Here is a 19,674-nt window from a genome sequence, read left to right as displayed (position 1 = left end):
AGACGTGTAATATTCAATCCGTACTAAAAATTCCGTCATATGGGATGCTTCTTTTTATTTACATCATATGTGATGTAAATTTACATCAAATAATCGCGTTCCGTGTCAAGTAATATTTGTGTCATTAGAATTCAGTGCTGTTAAGGATTCAACTTTATTTGAATCTGTAAATTTACATTAATAAATCGCGTTCTACGTCATGTAATATTAGAGGTTTTCAATTTCAGTGTTGTTAAGGATTCAGATTTTTTTGCTGTGTAGTTCAAATGTGATTTTGCATTTTATATCAAAATCAAATCATGTCTTTTGAGATCATATGCATTTTCAATATTTGGATAGTAGTTTTCCGAATAGAGAGAAATTTTGTGTCATATTCAAATTCGAAGTTCTTTAACTTAAATCTTACATAAATTTCAATTATTTAAAGCTCTGAAATGACAATCCATATTTTAATTCTCATTCACAATACAGATTTAAAATAAATAATTCAAACAGTGATTTCACCTGAACTAAAGAATTTAAATAATAGATTCAGGAATAAGGGCTCTAAACTTAGCTCATAAAATTCTGATCTGGAATAAGAAGATTCGGAAAACGTTTTTTTTTTGTACATATCAGAAATTGTATGGAAATCTGGATACAGATTCAAAGCGCAATTTTTGATTTTTTGGTTCAAAATAGAGATTAAGAATGCAGATTCAAAATTTAAAAAAAATATTGTACTTGTAAATAAATTTTACAATCAATATTAGTTGTTGAAGAATTCAAGAAATCAAGAACTTAACACATTGCGGACCAAATACGAGATATCTCGCTTTTTCTTGCTTGCCAAAAGTGTGCTACACTTCGAAGTATAACTCGAATGGACTGAATTTGAGTGTTAATCTTTATTCGACAAAATTGAACACAACATGGGCCGTAACTTAAAAATGCTAGATTTTTAAAATTTAGTCCAGAGGTTTCTGAGATGTAGAATGCCAAATTTCGGTGTTCCTCGTCATAGATTTCTTCGTGGTCCTTTATGTGTTAAGATTGCTTGTCAATTCATTTTCCAGATTTCAATTTTTTAAACAAAATTAGTTTGTGTACACAATTTAATTGAAAATCACAAATAAAAGGTAGAATTTGAATGCTTTGTTTCATCCGAAAAACTCTAATTTTTTTTTTTAAATCATCCACAGGAATTTAATTATGGAATTGATTTTATGAAAAATATTTGCTGTAAAAGAAACATCTTCACCTTAAAATCTGCACAAAATTTTATATTTTCCCAGTGTATTGTTTAACATTTTTAACACATTAAGGACACAAAAATTCGGCATTTTATGTTTCAGAAATCAATAAATTCTGCAATTCAAATTCCTGCTAATTTTATATAGATATTTGAGTAACGGGAAAAGTTGTGTTAAATTTTGTAGAATGAGGTTTCATTATCAAATTCATAACGTTTGAATTATGCCATATAAAGGAGCATATTAGCGGCAAGCAAAAATTCCAGATTTCTCGTATTTGGTCCACAATGTGTTAGTATTACAGCTTTTTAAAGCCAAATTTAATACTGACATCATTAATTTAGTTCAAGTTTGCCTCAAAAACATTTTATCCGAAAATCTGATGATTTTCATCTTTTAATTTTTTTTTGAAAATTTTATTTATTTTCATCGAAGGTTAAAATCTTTGAACTTGCATAATAGTTTGGAAGATTAAGTTTGTTTGATTTGAGTATTGAATAAGTTTTTTACGCCCTTGTTTTATGTTCAAATCAACTAAGTTTGAACTACAAGACTCATAAACAAATTCAAAAATTTTAACTATAGATGAAAGCGAATTTAGTTCACCTTTGACGTTTATTATCAATTTTCTAAAGTTACGACTTAATACGAAAACTTTTAATGTCAAAGTTTTTTTTTGTATTCGTGAGATTTTGGACAAAAAATGTAAGGTAAAAATCAGTCACCAAAACCCCCCCCATGAGTCGGTTCTTCCTACGGCCCTGACTGGCGCTGTCAGAATGGCAGGCAGTGGTGGAGTCAGGGATCGCGGATGACGTTTGGCCTTCTGCCAGACGATGCGAGGAGCATCTCAGTGTCAGTTGACGGATCCAGCAGTGGTGGCCAATCGCGAAGAAGGTTCAAGAGTGAAATCAATTTGTTTTTAGAAGCTTCAAGACAGACCAAAAACAAGTTAGATCAAAATTTAAGGTGTAGGCACAATGAATATGGAATCAATATGGACAGATGGTACATCGAGGACGATGTATTGGTCAGGATGGCCGAACTGTAGGGACTAGGTAGGCTTAGATTAATTTAGGATAGTTAAGAAGGCTAGGATTTATAACTTGTCAGAATAACTCGAGACGTTCAACAATAAACATGTCAAACTGAATTGAAGAATTTCATTCAACACCGGCAATCCTGCATTATATACTTATCAAATCACCTCAATTGAGACACGAAACCATCTGCTTGGTTGAACAGCTCAATCGACTCCAACGATTTACAACCCAAAAAATCTCGATTTATATCCGTCGCTGTTCGAGCACCGAAAAGCATGACTCTGCAAATTTCCAGTTGCAAAATTAATTTAAGCAATTTTCAGCAACGTTGAAACTACATTATAGAACATTATAGAAACTTTTGGTCGGTCGGTTCGGTCCGAAAGAAGAAGACCGAACGGGAAAGATTTCCCGCACCTAGAGAATCAGCCTTTTTTGCCCAACGAAACGAACGTTCCAGCCTACCGGAAAATTGCGGCCATAAATCTTTGGCCCCGGGAACGAACCAACGAACGAACGAACCGCGGCCAAACGGTTCCCGCGGAGTTGGGAGATTTATTCCTATTTGTTTCATCCGGGTCGCAAACATCACACGACGGACAGACTGGAGGAGAAGGACCTACAAGGCTGGAGGACCTTGGTGCTGGTGCATCCGTTTCGCGTTTTGGGGCTTTTGGCGACCTCTTGTTTGGCCCAGTCAGCGATAGATGGCCATCGGGGTTACGGATCCGCCTCGAGGCCTACGGGATTATTCGAAAACGATAAACAATCATCGTTTATCTGTAAACTTGCGTTTCGCATCAGGGAGAGGCTGGTAGAATGAAAGCATCTCTGAACGGTCATCTAAGGAACATAAATTTTCAGTAAAAATTGAATGTCTTTGATATGCCTTCCGTTTCTGAGACTAAACTGACGAGAAATTGAAATATTACAATCGATTAACAAATAATTTGATAATGTGTCGTTAACTTTCAATCCATATCAATCGTAAACCGTACGTTATCCATCTGTTAATTCGAGAATGTCCCATGAATGAATGAATGAATGCAAACCAAACATCACGCTATCAATACCGGGAGGTCGTTATCTGATGACAAGTGTCTTGAGCAGCGTTTCATGAAATGAACCAATTAACCGTCGCTATCGAACGTGTTTATCATGTATTGTGGTCATACTTGGCCCCTTTATAAACGTCGTCAAAACAGGAACACGTCACGTGGACAATATCCTCACCGTTTGTACTACAACCACAACTGGGACTGGGACAGTGAAAAACATGACCGCATCAAGCGATAGCGGAAATAAAAACACATTTTTCTCCCACACACACACACAACCCGACTGGAATGGGGGAATGATGTTGTTCACATCATTCCGATAACGACTTTGGTTGGTGCCTTTCTATGTATTGGACTACTATTGAATGTCCGGGAATCGATGGGGGTGGATCGCCAGGTGTGAGTCGCGGAAACGTTAAAGCGGAAATCGACCAGTTCAACCTCATTCGATTGTCAGCGCACACAACTGTCTCGAACTTCATCCTAAATACCCCAGTCGATACACAAAACATGATTTTCGATTCAATGACCTCATTTTCGGGTGAGCTATTTCAATCCAGCCGGGGTTCTCCGGCTGCTGCTAGCAGCTAGCATCAATGATGGCGTCTCGATGCTGTGATCAACATTTTTGTGCCACGCTTCCTACACGCCATGAATGAATGGTCAAAGACCGACCTACGATGACCGATTTCGCACAAAGCTTTCTAGTGTTTTTCCCCTCAATATCCTCTCCCGCACAACAGTCAGGAATTTTATCGACTGGGGAATACTTGTCACCGGATTTTTATCTGAATGGACAAGTCAGCCAGCTAGCCGGAGAACATTTGCTATTAAATGCAGTACACACATTTCTAGCACTGCGAATTTCGGTTTCGGTTTTCGGTCATCGGATTTTTATCGTATTTCAATCTGTTGTTGGCCCTGGCCTAGGTGGGTGGTTGATTCAAAAGTGCTGAAAAATATTTATGATTGGGTTTGAGTGCAAAGGTATTTTGGAGCATATCGTTCGATTTGTGCAACTAGAATACGCTCAAATGAAAGTCGCTGCACGGAAAATGGATTGCATTTGACTAGTGGAGCGCACAAATATTTGATTCAACGTAATTGAAAAACCGTACCATTCGACAGTCTGACGACAATTATTGATTTGGCGAACTTTGAACTTTCTATTTTGAGAAAAGTGACGTGAACATCTCCAAGTAATTACTTCCTTTGATTTGAATTCAAACAATTAATAGCTATAATTGAGCAAAAATATTATTAATTATTTGGAACTGAATGAAAATTTGAAATCGAAAATGCTGGGACATGTATTCAAAATGTTGTGGCAACTTATAACTCCTTGCTTACTACTTGCTCAAAAAAAAGTTACAAAGTCAGTAAAACTCAAAGGCGATTACTGCCCGTGGATGTCTTTTGATCTCTGGACGTAAATAAGAATAGCATAGCATAGGCTGACTACACACATCTTGAATTGGCTGATACAAGAGGTACAACTGATAATAAAGAGCAACTGAAGCGTTATAATTAAGTATTTGTGGTTGTTTAATTTTGAGCGTGTAGTGATTGGGTTCATTCGAACCAAAATTCAGTGTTTAGAATTAAGAGTGCGGAATGTCAAACACGCACAAACAGGAAAATAAACAATAACAAAACAACATCGTGACCAGAAAGACGCAAAGTTGTACGACAAAGTTTGTTTTGGCACCAGTTGCCCGTAAAAGACCGGACCACTCCACTCCACCACAAATAAAAGTCGTTTAGCACGAATCGGATGTTAATTCTTTCCAACTCCCAGGAAACGGTAGAGTTGAAGGCAACAATATCCTGCCACGATGGGTCATGGCCAAACCGAACAAAGCGGTAGGCAGAACCAGCTTGCCGATACCGACGGCCCCACTAGGTGAGTGAAGAATTAACAGCAAGAAACTCTTGAGAAACAACGAACCAACGTTTGTTTTTCGATGGGGCCGATGTTTGGGATCTGAAATCGTTTGTTTGCGAGCCGATCAGCCGTCGCATGGCCAAGCCGGAACAGATCCAGCCGGAAGCAGTCGTCGGATGTGCTCCGGGTCTTTGTCATGAAGAGCAGTGCGGCCAGACAGGGTTGCCAGAATACCAGATATTCCTGTGATACATGAGGAAACCGAGCTGTGATACGAATTTTCGTTCTTTTGGATGTTGTCTTTGATGTTATGGTACGAAACGAGCCCGTGAGTAGAAATTATGTTAAGCTAGCTTAGGTTTCGAGAATGTCGTAAGAGTAAATGGTAATTATTGCTACAAAGTTTTGGGTTTTGCGTGTTTGTGTTTTGGGTAAAAGTTGGCCGTGCAGCACACACTGAAAGTCAATGGTGCTCAACTTGTTTCACAACACAAGATACCAAAATAAGTATATGGATTCAATGTTCATTGTTGTGCTCTTGAAGATCAATGCACACCGTGACAAGTCCATGTGGTCATGGAAGGGAAATAGGATTGACTAAATATGTAAAAAAATAATTAAAATATAATGAAACAATCTCACTAAAGTCCATATATAGGCGATAAGGGAAAAAAGGCAGCATGTGTTGATTTGTATTGGATGGTTCTGTTGTACTAATGGTGATCATCCCTGCACCTTTCAGCCACTGTTCCTCGATAATCCAGTGTTTATGAATCACATTTTTCGACAGTTGCCTGTGCTTTGTTTTTCTTCGAAGAATTTACACTCAGTCTTAGCAATCGGGCAAAATAGATTTCTTTGGCACGATGCCCTTGTGACCAAAATTACTGACAACTTAATACATTTTTCACGGTAAAACTCACAATTTTTTCCGAAATGTTATCCCCCAAAGCATCATTCTGTTTTGAATATTTCGAATTCTCTGGGAATGTAGATTCCATCATGCAAATTGGGAAATGTTTTTTTTTTTTCATTTAGAAGGAGCGGTCCTCGAAAGCCACTTTCTTCACAGTTCACACCGATTGAACATTTGCCAATTTAAAAAAAATGTAATTAATCACTGCTACACTACAAAGTTTTCGAATAGTACACTTATTCAACATCAAAAGAACAATTTTTCACTTATGTAACTTTGTTGATTTTCTCAGATCGAAATTTTGCAGCTACGAAAAATGCACGCCTACTCCTTTGCTTGTTAATTATTTTCATATAGTTTTAAAAAAACCTCTATACGTTAATAATAATAAAACACAATTATATCAAAAGAGTAAAAATGTATCCTGAAGATGCTCACTTAAGAGGACTTTAAGTGAACCATATTTTAAACAAAGTTAAAGTTACCAAGAGGAAATGTAAATAAAAACTATTACTAAGATATTTTAAACAACACACCCCATTCAATAATCTAGAAAAACATCATACAGTTCTCATACCAACTCCAAGAAAACTTAAAAGTCAAAAACATTTAATCACAATTTCACCAACGCACAGTGGTCAAAAATGCGAAAAACGGGATCGTTGCTCGTAACTTGTTTAGTTCACACCTGTATAAAAATGATTAGATAATAATTTGAATCATTTCATGACACTAAAAACTACATATTGTGCAAAATTTGATCATAATCGTTTGAAAATCGTTCGAGTTCTATAACATTTTACAATGAATTTATTAGGGACCCTCCCCCCCCGCTCTTCTTCAAAAAATCAACACAATTACTCATCAAATATATTAAAACCTTCTAATCAACATAATGAATCATTTACTTGATAAAAATCACATGTAAATTAATCAAATTGTATCATGTTTTATGTTATTTTTGTATGGGAGCCCCCTCCCTCAAGTCGGAGCGGTTTGTAACTACAGGTCGGACTCGATTATCCGGAGTATAGATTTTTTTTTCACTCCGGATAATCGAATTCTCCGGATAATCGAATCAAGAAAAAAAAAATTTTTTTTCAGTCTGAGGACGTTAAATTGTAATTTTTTTGTGCATTGTTTTTCTAAAATGCAGTGGCGTAGCCAGAAATCATTTTTATAGGAAAAAGAGGTTAAGTCGTGATAAGAAAAAAACAAATATGTAATCTTAAACAATTAATGGTTTCACTTTATCTTGACCTGACACATCTCGGAAGTGATTTAAAATCAGAAGGGTTGAGTACAAAACCACGACCGCAAGGTTGACGTTGAACTACAACTGTTTATTACATTTTTCTCAGATCTGATTGGTCAAATTTTGCATTTCAACAAGGCTTGACATTTGACATTATAACGTAAGAAAGCAGAACATGGGACAAAATTTGTCCTGATTGTCCTATTCAATATCGATACGACGACAGCGTAGTTCTACGTCAAAATGTATCGCTCCAAGCCCCATCGTTATTCCTGTCATTTGACGGACGAACCCTATACGACGCGGCGTGCCGCTTTACGCGCTATTGTGTGACGAGCTTCATTCTGACTCTTGTTTTGACAGTTCAAGTTGGTGATTTCATTCTGTGCAATTTCGTCTGTGTTCAAGTAGTGTTTCCGTGAAATGACACCCTAGCTTAAGTCCCTCTTTTTCTTACTTTGTCACGTTTGTACATTTGATCATACTTTGTAAATAATCTAAAATACATTTCAAAATCCACTCATTTTCAACCGAAGACAATCGATAATTAATTAAACTAGATAATAAATAATTAACCCGTTACTTCCCACGGTTTTTTTTAAAGATTTGAACAACAAAATAGCTTTTGTAAGGAAAGAGCTTGAACAAAAGTTGTTCCCCATGACCTCAAAAGTTGTAATTCGTTGAAATTTTTTTTGATTGTTTCAATAGCTGCTAGATTGTTTTTCAATAGTTACTCTATCTAAATTTCAAGAAGGCTTACAGACAAGCACAATGACTGCATCATAGTAGATTTACAAACTTGATAAAGACGCAAATGTTGTGGATCACTTGTGCTACCATGGGATGTAGAGGATTAAACACATTGAAAACTCTTATTCTTACCCCTCCTGTTCCTAGCTACGTTCTTCCTTGACCACATATTTATATAATGTATTATAGAGTTAATGAGTTTGATCTTGAACAATACACTGTGGATAACCGAGTTTTAATATAAAGTACAACTACTATACTAGCCTCTGACCCCCCTAACTCCGTCCGAAGCTGATAAAAATATTATTTTGTGAATTATAGTACTAAATTATTTAAAAAATAAAAATAAAAATTAAAAAAAAAAGTTGTAAAAAAAATACTCCGGATAATCGAGTCTAAAATTCCGGATAATCGAGTCTCCGGATAATCGAGTCCGACCTGTATTATAGAAATCGGTGAAATCGTTTATTTAAAATCAAATTAAATTTCTTTTTCAAGCTTTATTAGTAGGTATAAAATTCAGGAAAAATATTTAGTTAGGCTTCCGCTTTTCCAAATCCGAATTGCCGGGACTTACGCTTAACCCCTGCCATCAGATTTTGTACAGCCACCTTGTCCACCTTCTTCGCCGCAGAAAGCCAGTTTTCCTTGAACTGCTGCTCGTCCTTAGCAGTTTTTTTGGTCCTCTTTAGGTTCCGCTTGACAATAGCCCAGTATTTCTCAATTGGGCAGAGCTCTGGCGTGTTGGGAGGGTTCTTGTCCTTGGGATCCACCTGCACGTTGTTGGTGGCGTACCACTTCATGGCCTTCATAATAATCTCAAAATCACTGATATCGTAATCGAAAGAGTAAACAATTTCAAATATTGTGGTATTGCTCTAGATGAAACTCTTTCATGGAGCAATCACGTTTAAATTTACAAAAAAAATATCTCATTTCGTTCGACGTCACGTTTTGTTACCCAGAGTGTTAATACAGTCGTTAATATAGTCTATTTATTCAATTTTTTGCTATTTTTCATGCTAAACCAATTCGTTGAATGCACTTTCGAGAGCACTCTTGATTTCATTGCATGCCCTTTGCTAAAACGAAGCGAACTTCACTCAGGTGGCCAAACTGCAGTTCTAAAATTAACTTACCTCATGTTGAAAGAATGTGTGGGACGATGCATTTCTAAATTGATATCGACAATCTGGTTCTACCAAACGTCAATTATTGATCGGGTCCATCAGATGTTCCGTTTTTTGGAAACTGTATGTAGGTGGAGTACTTTTCCAAACCAATCAACGCCAGACTTTGTTGTAAGAGATAAATCAATTTAGAAGCAAAAAGTCACCCATGGGGTTTTGCCCTCATCGACAACGACTGTCTACTACAAATTTCTCAACAAATTTTCACCTCTGACATGGCAATAATTTTTCAGGCTCCCTTTCAGATGAGTTGTTGGTTTTGAAGTTGATGGATTTGAATGGAGGTCCATTCCTTCCAGTTGAAAGCAATCGGAAGGGAAAAGGGACAGCATCATGGTAGAAGATTCGGTCTTCCACTTGTAACACCTGTAGAAAGGGGTACAGAGCTGTGGAATCTAAACTGAAATAGGGGAAAGGGAAAACAACAGAAGGATATTAAAATTTAATTGAGTTGGTTCTCCTTTGGTTCTGGAGTGTATCCGGCTGGAGTTGACCTTATTTGAACGTTATTTTCGATTCCGAAGGCTTGTTTAGCAATTGGGATTTGATGCTGTGAATAAGTTACACATTTTCAGGAGTTGGGGGTTTGATTCCTTTTATTTTTACTTTCTCTTGGCCAGTAAAAACCAAGTGTTCTATTTTTCAAATCTTTTTTCGAAGTTTTTTTTTCTAAATCTTGCTGGCAACTGTTCACTGTGTTTCCGAAGTTTATTTAGAGCTGGCCATGATTTTTCAATTTTATTCTACCAAATGTTTTTAAAAAAATTATCGATTTTAAGCATAAAATGAATTTGCAAATATTTTCTAACTCTGCATCTTTAACCTTTAACAAGCTTAATAAAATTCCACCTTAAAGAGGCATCAGAAGCTCAAATTAAATGTAATGGTGTCATTCGGCCGATTAGGGATCCCAAATGGCACTAAATCCAACCATCACAACACCCAAACAAATGCTCGGCTCGTTTCAAGGACAAATTAGTTCAGTTCAGCCGGTAGATGAAAACCAACAGAAGAGAAAAAAAACCAATTTAACCCAAGCTAATAATGAGATAAAAAGATACCTGTTCCTCGTTGCTAGCCAACTAGTTCGTTCCGACGAAAAGCCGAAAACGGCCTATCCGCAAATCACAGTTGGCCGCAGGTGTGGCAATAATTTGACATTTACCCCACGTCAAATCCCCCTCAAAGTCGTGTACACATTGCTCCTCTTTCCTGCATCTGAGCACACGACAACAGAGATCCGACGGAATGTGAAAAGGAAAATAATAGAAAGGAAAAAGGCTAACTTTTCCCAACCTTCGTTGTCGTGTAGATGTCCAATGTATGTAGGTAGGTGTATCTATAACTAGCTATAGAGTTAGATCGGTGGCAATCGTTTTCGCACCGGGAATTCCGTGGTTTGCCCTATCTCTGCCGACAATGAATGTTATAGGAAGGTATTTCTGCAGAGAGACGTCCGTCCGCAGGGAAATACATAGTAGGCCTTGACTGGCCCTTTCGTGGTGACACTATCACAACATTGGATGACAGCGGCCGAGAGAGGCAGTCGGTTGCCGGGTTGATTTGTTTCTGATTTCGGTCACTGATAACCGATAAACTGCGTGTTTGGGTTTTATTCGACCTTGCTTTGTGTTTTGCTTTGTGCGTGCTTTGTGGGGGTGGGTTTGAGAAGGTAGTAAAAATGAAGGCTTCCAGGAAGGATCACACTCACGTGTGTAGGTAAGAATGGCTGATGCTCGTCAGCCATTTTCGGGTTTTCTGCTTTTCATTTCGGTGCGTTTCCCGTGTAGATGGAAGCCTTCCGGTCGGCTAAGCTTCGGTCACGAAAGAGTCCTATCCAAATATTTATCCTAAATGTAATTAAATTTATAAGTGTTTGCATCGGTTTCCATCAACAAACTGCGGTGGAAAATTTCGACTGGAATGCTTGGATTCGGCGTTATTGAAATTTCTCATTAAGTAGAATTAAAGAAGACTATGCAGGTTTTTCCAGGGGAATCGTTTCTCACGTTTATTTGTGTTAAATAAATTGAAATAAACTTATAAATTAGGCTTCTAATTTAGATTTATTTTACGAATTGAGCGCTCAGTTCAATTTTCTGTACATTTCAAACATTATGCCTTGCAAAAGCAGTGTTGTAAAATTTTCGGGCCGTAAAGAAATAATGCGCTTAGTGAAACACTCATCAATTTTATCTGTGACAGCAAAACATTAGCATCGTAAACCACTTTGGAGCGAGCGTTCGCAAAAGCACTTACATAAGCAGCAATCCGCAAACACAAACACATTCGTACTCCCAAACACAACTGCCATCATCCCGTTCGCCGAACGCAACATTGAAATAATAAACTATTTTATATTCAAAGAAAAACGACACTGTCTCACCCCCCGGAGCCGAAAGCAGAAACCCTTTCGGATTTGATTTCTTTCTCTTGAAATCGTAAAGAAAACAAAACAACAACGACAAAAATCAACGGCATTACACCGACCGAAATCCAGCAGGCAGCAGGCCGTGCTTGCGAAAATGTTGTCTCGCCTTTTTGGAAATTCCAACCCCCTTGAAACAATCACAACTTAAACAACAGTAGGCATGAAAAAATGATTCTTATTACTTACAGAGAAGAAGGGACCAAAAAGACATATCCACATCCAGTAGTTTGGGATGAGTATATGAGTGTATATGTTGTATGTCTGTTAAAGAGACCTCCCGGGGCGCGATGATGCTGGCGACATTCCAAATTTTATCATTTTTTATGATGCTCGTGCAATTATTTATCGCTTCGCTGTTTGGCAGGGCAGACGATAAATAAGTAAGCGGGGCGCTGATGTATTCCCCGTATGTAGGACATTTATGCATTTAGTGGAATGGTTGAGCGACCGACAATAGAACACTTAACTTAAACAGTTGGAATAATCCGTTAGAGCATCTACTGACTGAGCTAAAATAAAATAAAGTAAGTAGAACTCAATTTTAGCGTTCATAAATCTCTTAAAAAGTGTCTAGTGTCTAGTTTTCCCCTAATATTTTTCTTATTGGGATATTTTCAAAAGTCATCCATTGACCAGTAATGCTCATCATAAAACTATTTAGTCAGGGCAAATCTGACAAGTAGGAACACATTACTGGTCGTAATTGAATCCGAAAGGGCAGATATGACAGGTTACAGGTGGAAGACCGAATCTTCTACCAGATGCTGTCCCATTTTCCTTTCCGAATGAAGGGACCTCTATTCAAATCCATCAACTTCAAAAACAACAACGCATCTGGATGGAGGCTGAAAAATTATTGCCATGTCAAAGGTGGAAATTTGTTGGGAAATATGTAGCCGACAGTCGATGTCGATGAGGGTAAAATCCCCTGGACGGCTTTTTGCTTCTAAATTGATTTATCTCTTACAACAAAGTCTGGCGTTGATTGGTTTGGAAAAGTACTCCAACTACATACATACAGTTTCCAAAAACGGAACAACTGATGAACTCGATAAACAATTGACGTTCGGTAGAACCAGATTGTCGATATCAATTTAGAAATGCATCGTCCCACACATTCTTCAGCATGGGAAAAGTTTATTTTAGGAACTGCAGTTTGGCTACCATGAAGAGTAAAGGTCGCTTCAAATTTGTCTATACATGGGTAAAGCAATAGAAGGGTTCTTCCTCAATGTGTAAAATGAAACAAGAAGTCCACTCGAAGACGAGTTAGCTCAAGCTATGAAATGTGCAAAAATAAAAACAAGTAAATAGCTAACTTTCCGGATGAGATTTTATTCAAATTTATAACCAAGGTCGTGCCGTTGTCTCTTATCCCGGAACATCCCTCCTCCTCTTTAATTCATTCTTCACCCACAAAGTGCAGCATTTTTCTCCGAAGGATCCATACCAAAATAGCATCGCTCGTTGCTATATACCTATTTTCTAACGAATTTCTAATGTTTTCTTTTTTTTTTTGTGCGCTCACCAGATAAGGCCCCATCGGAGGCCACCTTTCGGGGCACGGAGTTTCTCTCGTACGATCTCGGTCAAACGGGGGGCGAACCGATCGTCAGCGCACAGGACGCCATCACGCTCTACTTCCGGACCCGGCAGCCCAACGGATTGCTCTTCTACACGGGTAAGTGACTCGTTTTTATTTTTTTAAGGGGGTATTTTTCTACTTTGTTGAGTTTTGATTTACTTTTACTTCACCCCCGGGAGAAATTATGTTACTCTAACTTGGATTGAATATTTTTATTCAAAATATTTGCAAAAAGCTGGCAAGAGTGAAGAATTCTAGTGAGGTAAATTCGCTTTCAAAAGATCTTCTGATGATGACAAAGCTAGAGTAAAGGACAAAAAATGAAGTTGAGGGCACTTCTTGAACGATAACATAACTTCCTAAAATAAAATCAAAGTGATTCGAACTTTCGAAAATATTTAATTGTCAAAATTATCAAAAATTCGAAATTGTCAAAAATGTCAAAATTGTCATTTGTGAGAAATTTATAAATTTTGTAAATTTTGTAAATTTTGTAAATTTTGAAAATTTTGTAAATTTCGTAAATTTTGTAAATTTTTTAAATTTTGTAAATTTTGTAAATTTTGTAAAATTTGTAAATTTTGTAAACTTTGTAAATTTTGTAAATTTAGTTAATTTTGTAAATTTTGTAAATTTTGTAAATTTTGTAAATTTTGTAAATTTTGTAAATTTTGTAAATTTTGTAAATTTTGTAAATTTTGTAAATTTTGTAAATTTTGTAAATTTTGTAAATTTTGTAAATTTTGTAAATTTTGTAAATTTTGTAAATTTTGTAAATTTTGTAAATTTTGTAAATTTTGTAAATTTTGTAAATTTTGTAAATTTTGTAAATTTTGTAAATTTTGTAAATTTTGTAAATTTTGTAAATTTTGTAAATTTTGTAAATTTTGTAAATTTTGTAAATTTTGTAAATTTTGTAAATTTTGTATATTTTGTAAATTTTGTAAATTTTGACAATTTTGTAAATTTTGTAAATTTCGTAAATTTTGTAAATTTTTTAAATTTTGTAAATTTCGTAAATTTTGTAAAATTTGAAAATTTTGTAAATTTTGTAAACTTTGTTAATTTAGTTAATTTTGTAAATTTTGTAAATTTTGTAAATTTTGTAAATTTTGTAAATTTTGTAAATTTTGTAAATTTTGTTAATTTTGTAAATTTTTTAAATTTTGTAAATTTTGTAAATTTTGTAAATTTTGTTAAATTTGTAAATTTTGTAAACTTTGTAAATTTTGTAAATTTTGTAAATTTTGTAAATTTTGTAAATTTTGTAAATTTTGTAAATTTTGTAAATTTTGTAAATTTTGTAAATTTTGTAAATTTTGTAAATTTTGTAAATTTTGTAAATTTTGTAAATTTTGTAAATTTTGTAAATTTTGTAAATTTTGTAAATTTTGTAAATTTTGTAAATTTTGTAAATTTTGTAAATTTTGTAAATTTTGTAAATTTTGTAAATTTTGTAAATTTTGTAAATTTTGTAAATTTTGTAAATTTTGTAAATTTTGTAAATTTTGTAAATTTTGTAAATTTTGTAAATTTTGTAAATTTTGTAAATTTTGTAAATTTTGTAAATTTTGTAAATTTTGTAAATTTTGTAAATTTTGTAAATTTTTTCAAAATTGTAAAATTGTCAAAAGTGTCAAAATTTTGTAAATTTTGTAAATTTTTTCAAAATTGTCAAAATTGTCAAAAGTGTCAAAATTGTCAAAATTGTCAAAATTGTCAAAATTGTCAAAATTGTCAAAATTGTCAAAATTGTCAAAATTGTCAAAATTGTCAAAATTGTCAAAATCGTCAAAATTGTCAAAATAATCAAATTGTCGAAATTGTCAAAATTGTCAAAATTGTCAAAATTGTCAAAATTGTCAAAATTGTCATGATTGTCAAAATTGTAAAAAATGTCAAAATTGTCAAAATTTTCCAAATTGCCAAAATTGTCAAAATTGTCAAAATTGTCAAAATCGTCAAAATTGTCAAAATAATCAAAATTGTCGAAATTGTCAAAATTGTCAAAATTGTCAAAATTGTCAAAATTGTCAAAATTGTCATGATTGTCAAAATTGTAAAAAATGTCAAAATTGTCAAAATTTTCCAAATTGCCAAAATTGTCAAAATTGTCAAAATTGTCAAAATTGTCAAAATTGTCAAAATTGTCAAAATTGTCAAAATTGTCAAAATTGTCAAAATTGTCAAAATTGTCAAAATTGTCAAAATTGTCAAAATTGTCAAAATTGTCAAAATTGTCAAAATTTTCAAAATTTTCAAAATTGTCAAAATTGTCAAAATTGTCAAAATTGTCAAAATTGTCAAAATTTGTCAAAATTGTCGAAATTGCCAATTTACAAATTGCCAAAATTTTCAAAATTGTGAAAATTGTGAAAATTGTCAAAATTGTCAAAATTGTCAAAATTGTCAAAATTGTCAAAATTGTCAAAATTGTCAAAATTGTCAAAATTGTCAAAATTGTCAAAATTGTTAAAATTGTCGAAATTGTCAAAATTGTCAAAATTGTCCAAATTGTCAAAATTGTCAGGATTGTCAAAATTGTCAAAATTGTCAAAATTGTCAAAATTGTCAAAATTGTCAAAATTGTCAAAATTGTCAAAATTGGCAAAATTGTCAAAATTGTCAAAATTGTCAAAATTGTCAAAATTGTCATAATAGTCAAAATTGTCAAAATTGTCAAAATTGTCAAAATTGTCAAAATTGTCAAAATTGTCAAAATTGTCAAAATTGTCAAAATTGTCAAAATTGTCAAAATTGTCAAAATTGTCAAAATTGTCAAAATTGTCAAAATTGTCAAAATTGTCAAAATTGTCAAAATTGTCAAATTGTCAAAATTGTCAAAATTGTCAAAATTGTCAAAATTGTCAAAATTGTCAAAATTGTCAAAATTGTCAAAATTGTCAAAATTGTCAAATTTGTCAAAATTGTCATAATAGTCAAAATTGTCAAAATTGTCAAAATTGTCAATATTGTCAAAATTGTCAAAACTGTCAAAATTGTCAGAATTGTCAAAATTGTCAAAATTGTCAAAATTGTCAAAATTGTCAAAATTGTCAAAATTGTCAAAATTGTCAAAATTGTCAAAATTGTCAAAATTGTCAAAATTGTCAAAATTGTCAAAATTGTCAAAATTGTCAAAATTGTCAAAATTGTCAAAATTGTCAAAATTGTCAAAATTGTCAAAATTGTCAAAATTGTCAAAATTGTCAAAATTGTCAAAATTGTCAAAATTGTCAAAATTGGCAAAATTGTCAAAATTGTCAATATTGTCAAAATTGTCAAAATTGTCAAAATTGTCAAAATTGTCAAAATTGTCAAAATTGTCAAAATTGTCAAAATTGTCAAAATTGTCAAAATGTTCAAAATTGTCAAAATTGTCAAAATTGTTAAAATTGTCAAAATTGTCAAAATTGTCAAAATTGTCAAAATTGTCAAAATTGTCAAAATTGTCATAATTGTCAAAATTGTCAAAATTGTCAAAATTGTCAAAATTGTCAAAATTGTCAAAATTGTCAAAATTGTCAAAATTGTCAAAATTGTCAAAATTGTCAAAATTGTCAAAATTGTCAAAATTTTCCAAATTGCCAAAATTGTCAAAATTGTCAAAATTGTCAAAATTGTCAAAATTGTCAAAATTGTCAAAATTGTCAAAATTGCCAAAATGGACAAAATTAACCATATTGTCAAAATTGTTAAAATTGTCAAAATTATCAAAATTGTCAAAAATGTCAAAATGTCAAAATTGTCAAAATTATCAAAATTGTCAAAAATGTCAAAATGTCAAAATGTCAAAATGTCAAAATTGTCAAAATTGTCAAAATTTAAGATATTGACAAAATGGTGAAAATCATCATAATTGATCAAATTATTTGATTTTTTCTGATTTATAAATCAGGCTTTATTGTCATTAATAGTTTAATCATCGAATTGTAGAATTTTAAAAATTGTTATGATGTCGAAATTATCAAAATTTTAAAATAATCCCGCATAGAATAAGTTTCAATTATTTTCAATGTTGTGAAAATTGTCAATTTTGTAAATAATATTCCTTTGCCTTACAATCGTACTGAGTTGGAGTGTCACTTCAAAACAGAAATGAATGTCACACCACTGCCCGAGGTCTGTCAGTCCCAGAGACAGCAAACGAATGGCGAGTGAAAAACCCACCTGAGGCAAAAGTGGCGCCGGAAATCAGCAAAGTCATAAAGAAAACAACTGTTCTGTCATAACCGTTTGACCGAGCTTAATTCGTCTCTCTGTCTGTCTGCTTGTGTCTCCTTTCCAGTTGAATGAAGGGGTAGGGAGGTAAAGTTCAAAATGGGAATAAAAACCCAGCGAACGGAATAACCTGCTCAAAAGTCCACTATCGAAGCGAGGATTTCATTTTGCTTTCAGTGTCTTCCTCCCTGCCTTACCTATCCCAATCCAGGAACGGAAGGAAGGGACCAAAACTGGGAACCATCCTCTTCCCAATTCGTTTGCTTTACGACTACTCCAGAGCTCTTGGCCATGCCCCTTTGAGTTTTTACTGCACCCACCGGAGTGCGGAGTTCTTTTTTTTTTCGTTTCGACACTGCAGCGCGCATTTTGAATGGGGATGTCGTAAAAAAACGGGCAAAAATTTGCACGCAAAACACATTTCACCATCATCAGTAGCCACCAGTAGTCGCCTTTCGGTGCTCCAAGATGGCAAATGTCACCATGGAAAGATTTTTTCCTTCCCTTCCGAAAAAAGCTGACGATAAATAATAAAAAAAAACCTCATCCGAGGAATGGGTCCGGTGTCGTCCGGTGGACAGATAAGAATGAATATGTATGTACGGACCGGAAAAAAGAGGGAGCCCCGAGGAAAAAAAGGAATGCAAAATGAGCAGCAGCAAGCAACACGATGCCGATGATGATAACCTGGAGTGTAATAAGAATATTACTTAATGCTTGCCAGGAGCTTTGGTCTGGCTTTTTATTTATTTTTTGGCATTGGAACCAAGAATGAGACAGAGGCGTTCCTTCCCTTTTGGATAAATGGAGAAACTAGGAGTTAAAGTGTGGAATTTTCATTGAATTACAATTTTACAAACAACATTATTCTAATCAGACTGGTAGTCTCTGAAGTGATGTCACTTTAAGTCTCTGACATGGCTGATTTAGCTTGTTTTCAGGTCTTGCGATAGAAAAAATTTAACCTCCAGTAAAATGCTTGTAAAACAACGATAAGATAAAGGAAGGAATTGAATAACAAATTAACATTTTGAGTGTGGCTCCAGAGAGTGGGAACAAAAAAAATGATTTAGAATAAAAGTCTTTGAGACCACTTACAGTGTTCACATGAAAGATATAGATTTGACATAAATTTTTTGTTTTTTCAATTTTGAAACACAGCAAAAATGCATGTTCAATGTAATGTTGAAATTAAAAATGATAAATTTATCAATTTCTTTTCCTGCAAGGTAAAATTCGGAATTCGAAGGTCTGATGAGGATCGAGTTATGCCATTTTATGGAGTCTATTAAAGTCTTTAAACATTCTTAACATTATGAAATTTTTTTACCAAAAAAAAAAGTTCGAAATGAAGGGAACTCATTTGGGCTACAACGTTTTGGAGAATTACGATGAATAATCAGAGTGGCTCCAGAGAGTGAAAATTACAAATTGTTTTATTTTAGATGAGGGTCATTCGAGCTAAATAATATCGTTGAAATTTTACTATATCTAAGTTGAGATAAAATGTTTATCCGGAAGGTTATTTAAACGACATGGAAGAATGGCCCTGTAGATGATTGTCTCATAAACAGACATCCATTATTTATGAGACTTCTACCATTTTCAGAAATTATTTTTTACAAAAATAAAATCAATAAATGATAGGACCAATGACGAGTTCTATCAAAAAATTTTCTCATGTTATTGAGGATTTCAAAGTTTACTTGAAACTCTATACCATAGCATAAAAGCAGAAATTTACATTTTTCAGGAAATAGAATTTTGTCTGATTTTTCCCTCGATTCCCCTATACTTTTCAATCAATTATGATAAAAGTTAGTTAAGACTTGGAAATTTTGTACCAAAAGAGACCTTTCTTGTGTGATTTTTTTTCCGGAAAATTTTGCCAATTTTTCCAATTTAGATAATTTTGACGATTTTGAGAATTTGAAAATTTTTGACAATTTTGACAATTTGACAATTTTGACAATTTTGACAATTTTAACGATTTTGACAATTATAACAATTTTGACAATTTTGACCATTTTGACAATTTTGACAATTTTCACAATTTTGATAATTTTGACAATTTTGACAATGTTGATATTTTCGACAATTTTGAC

The 19,674-nt window shown here is 33.9% G+C and overlaps 1 protein-coding gene across 6 annotated transcripts in view; it reads left to right on the top strand.

The window, feature by feature from the left end:
* LOC129747393 (neurexin-1-like) overlaps positions 1-19,674 on the top strand; it is a 113,500-nt gene that overhangs the window by 12,321 nt on the left and 81,505 nt on the right. For all 6 annotated transcript variants that reach the window (XM_055741605.1, XM_055741635.1, XM_055741627.1 and 3 more), the window contains exon 2: positions 13,295-13,444. In XM_055741605.1, coding sequence (XP_055597580.1) covers positions 13,295-13,444 — 150 coding nt within the window. The remainder of the gene's footprint in view (positions 1-13,294; positions 13,445-19,674) is intronic.

The sequence above is a fragment of the Uranotaenia lowii genome, chromosome 1, assembly GCF_029784155.1.
Source record: "Uranotaenia lowii strain MFRU-FL chromosome 1, ASM2978415v1, whole genome shotgun sequence".
In the NCBI taxonomy this organism is placed as follows: Eukaryota; Metazoa; Arthropoda; class Insecta; order Diptera; family Culicidae; genus Uranotaenia; species Uranotaenia lowii.
The sequence above is the reverse complement of the archived record's forward strand: the minus strand, read 5'-3'. Positions and strand labels throughout refer to the sequence as shown.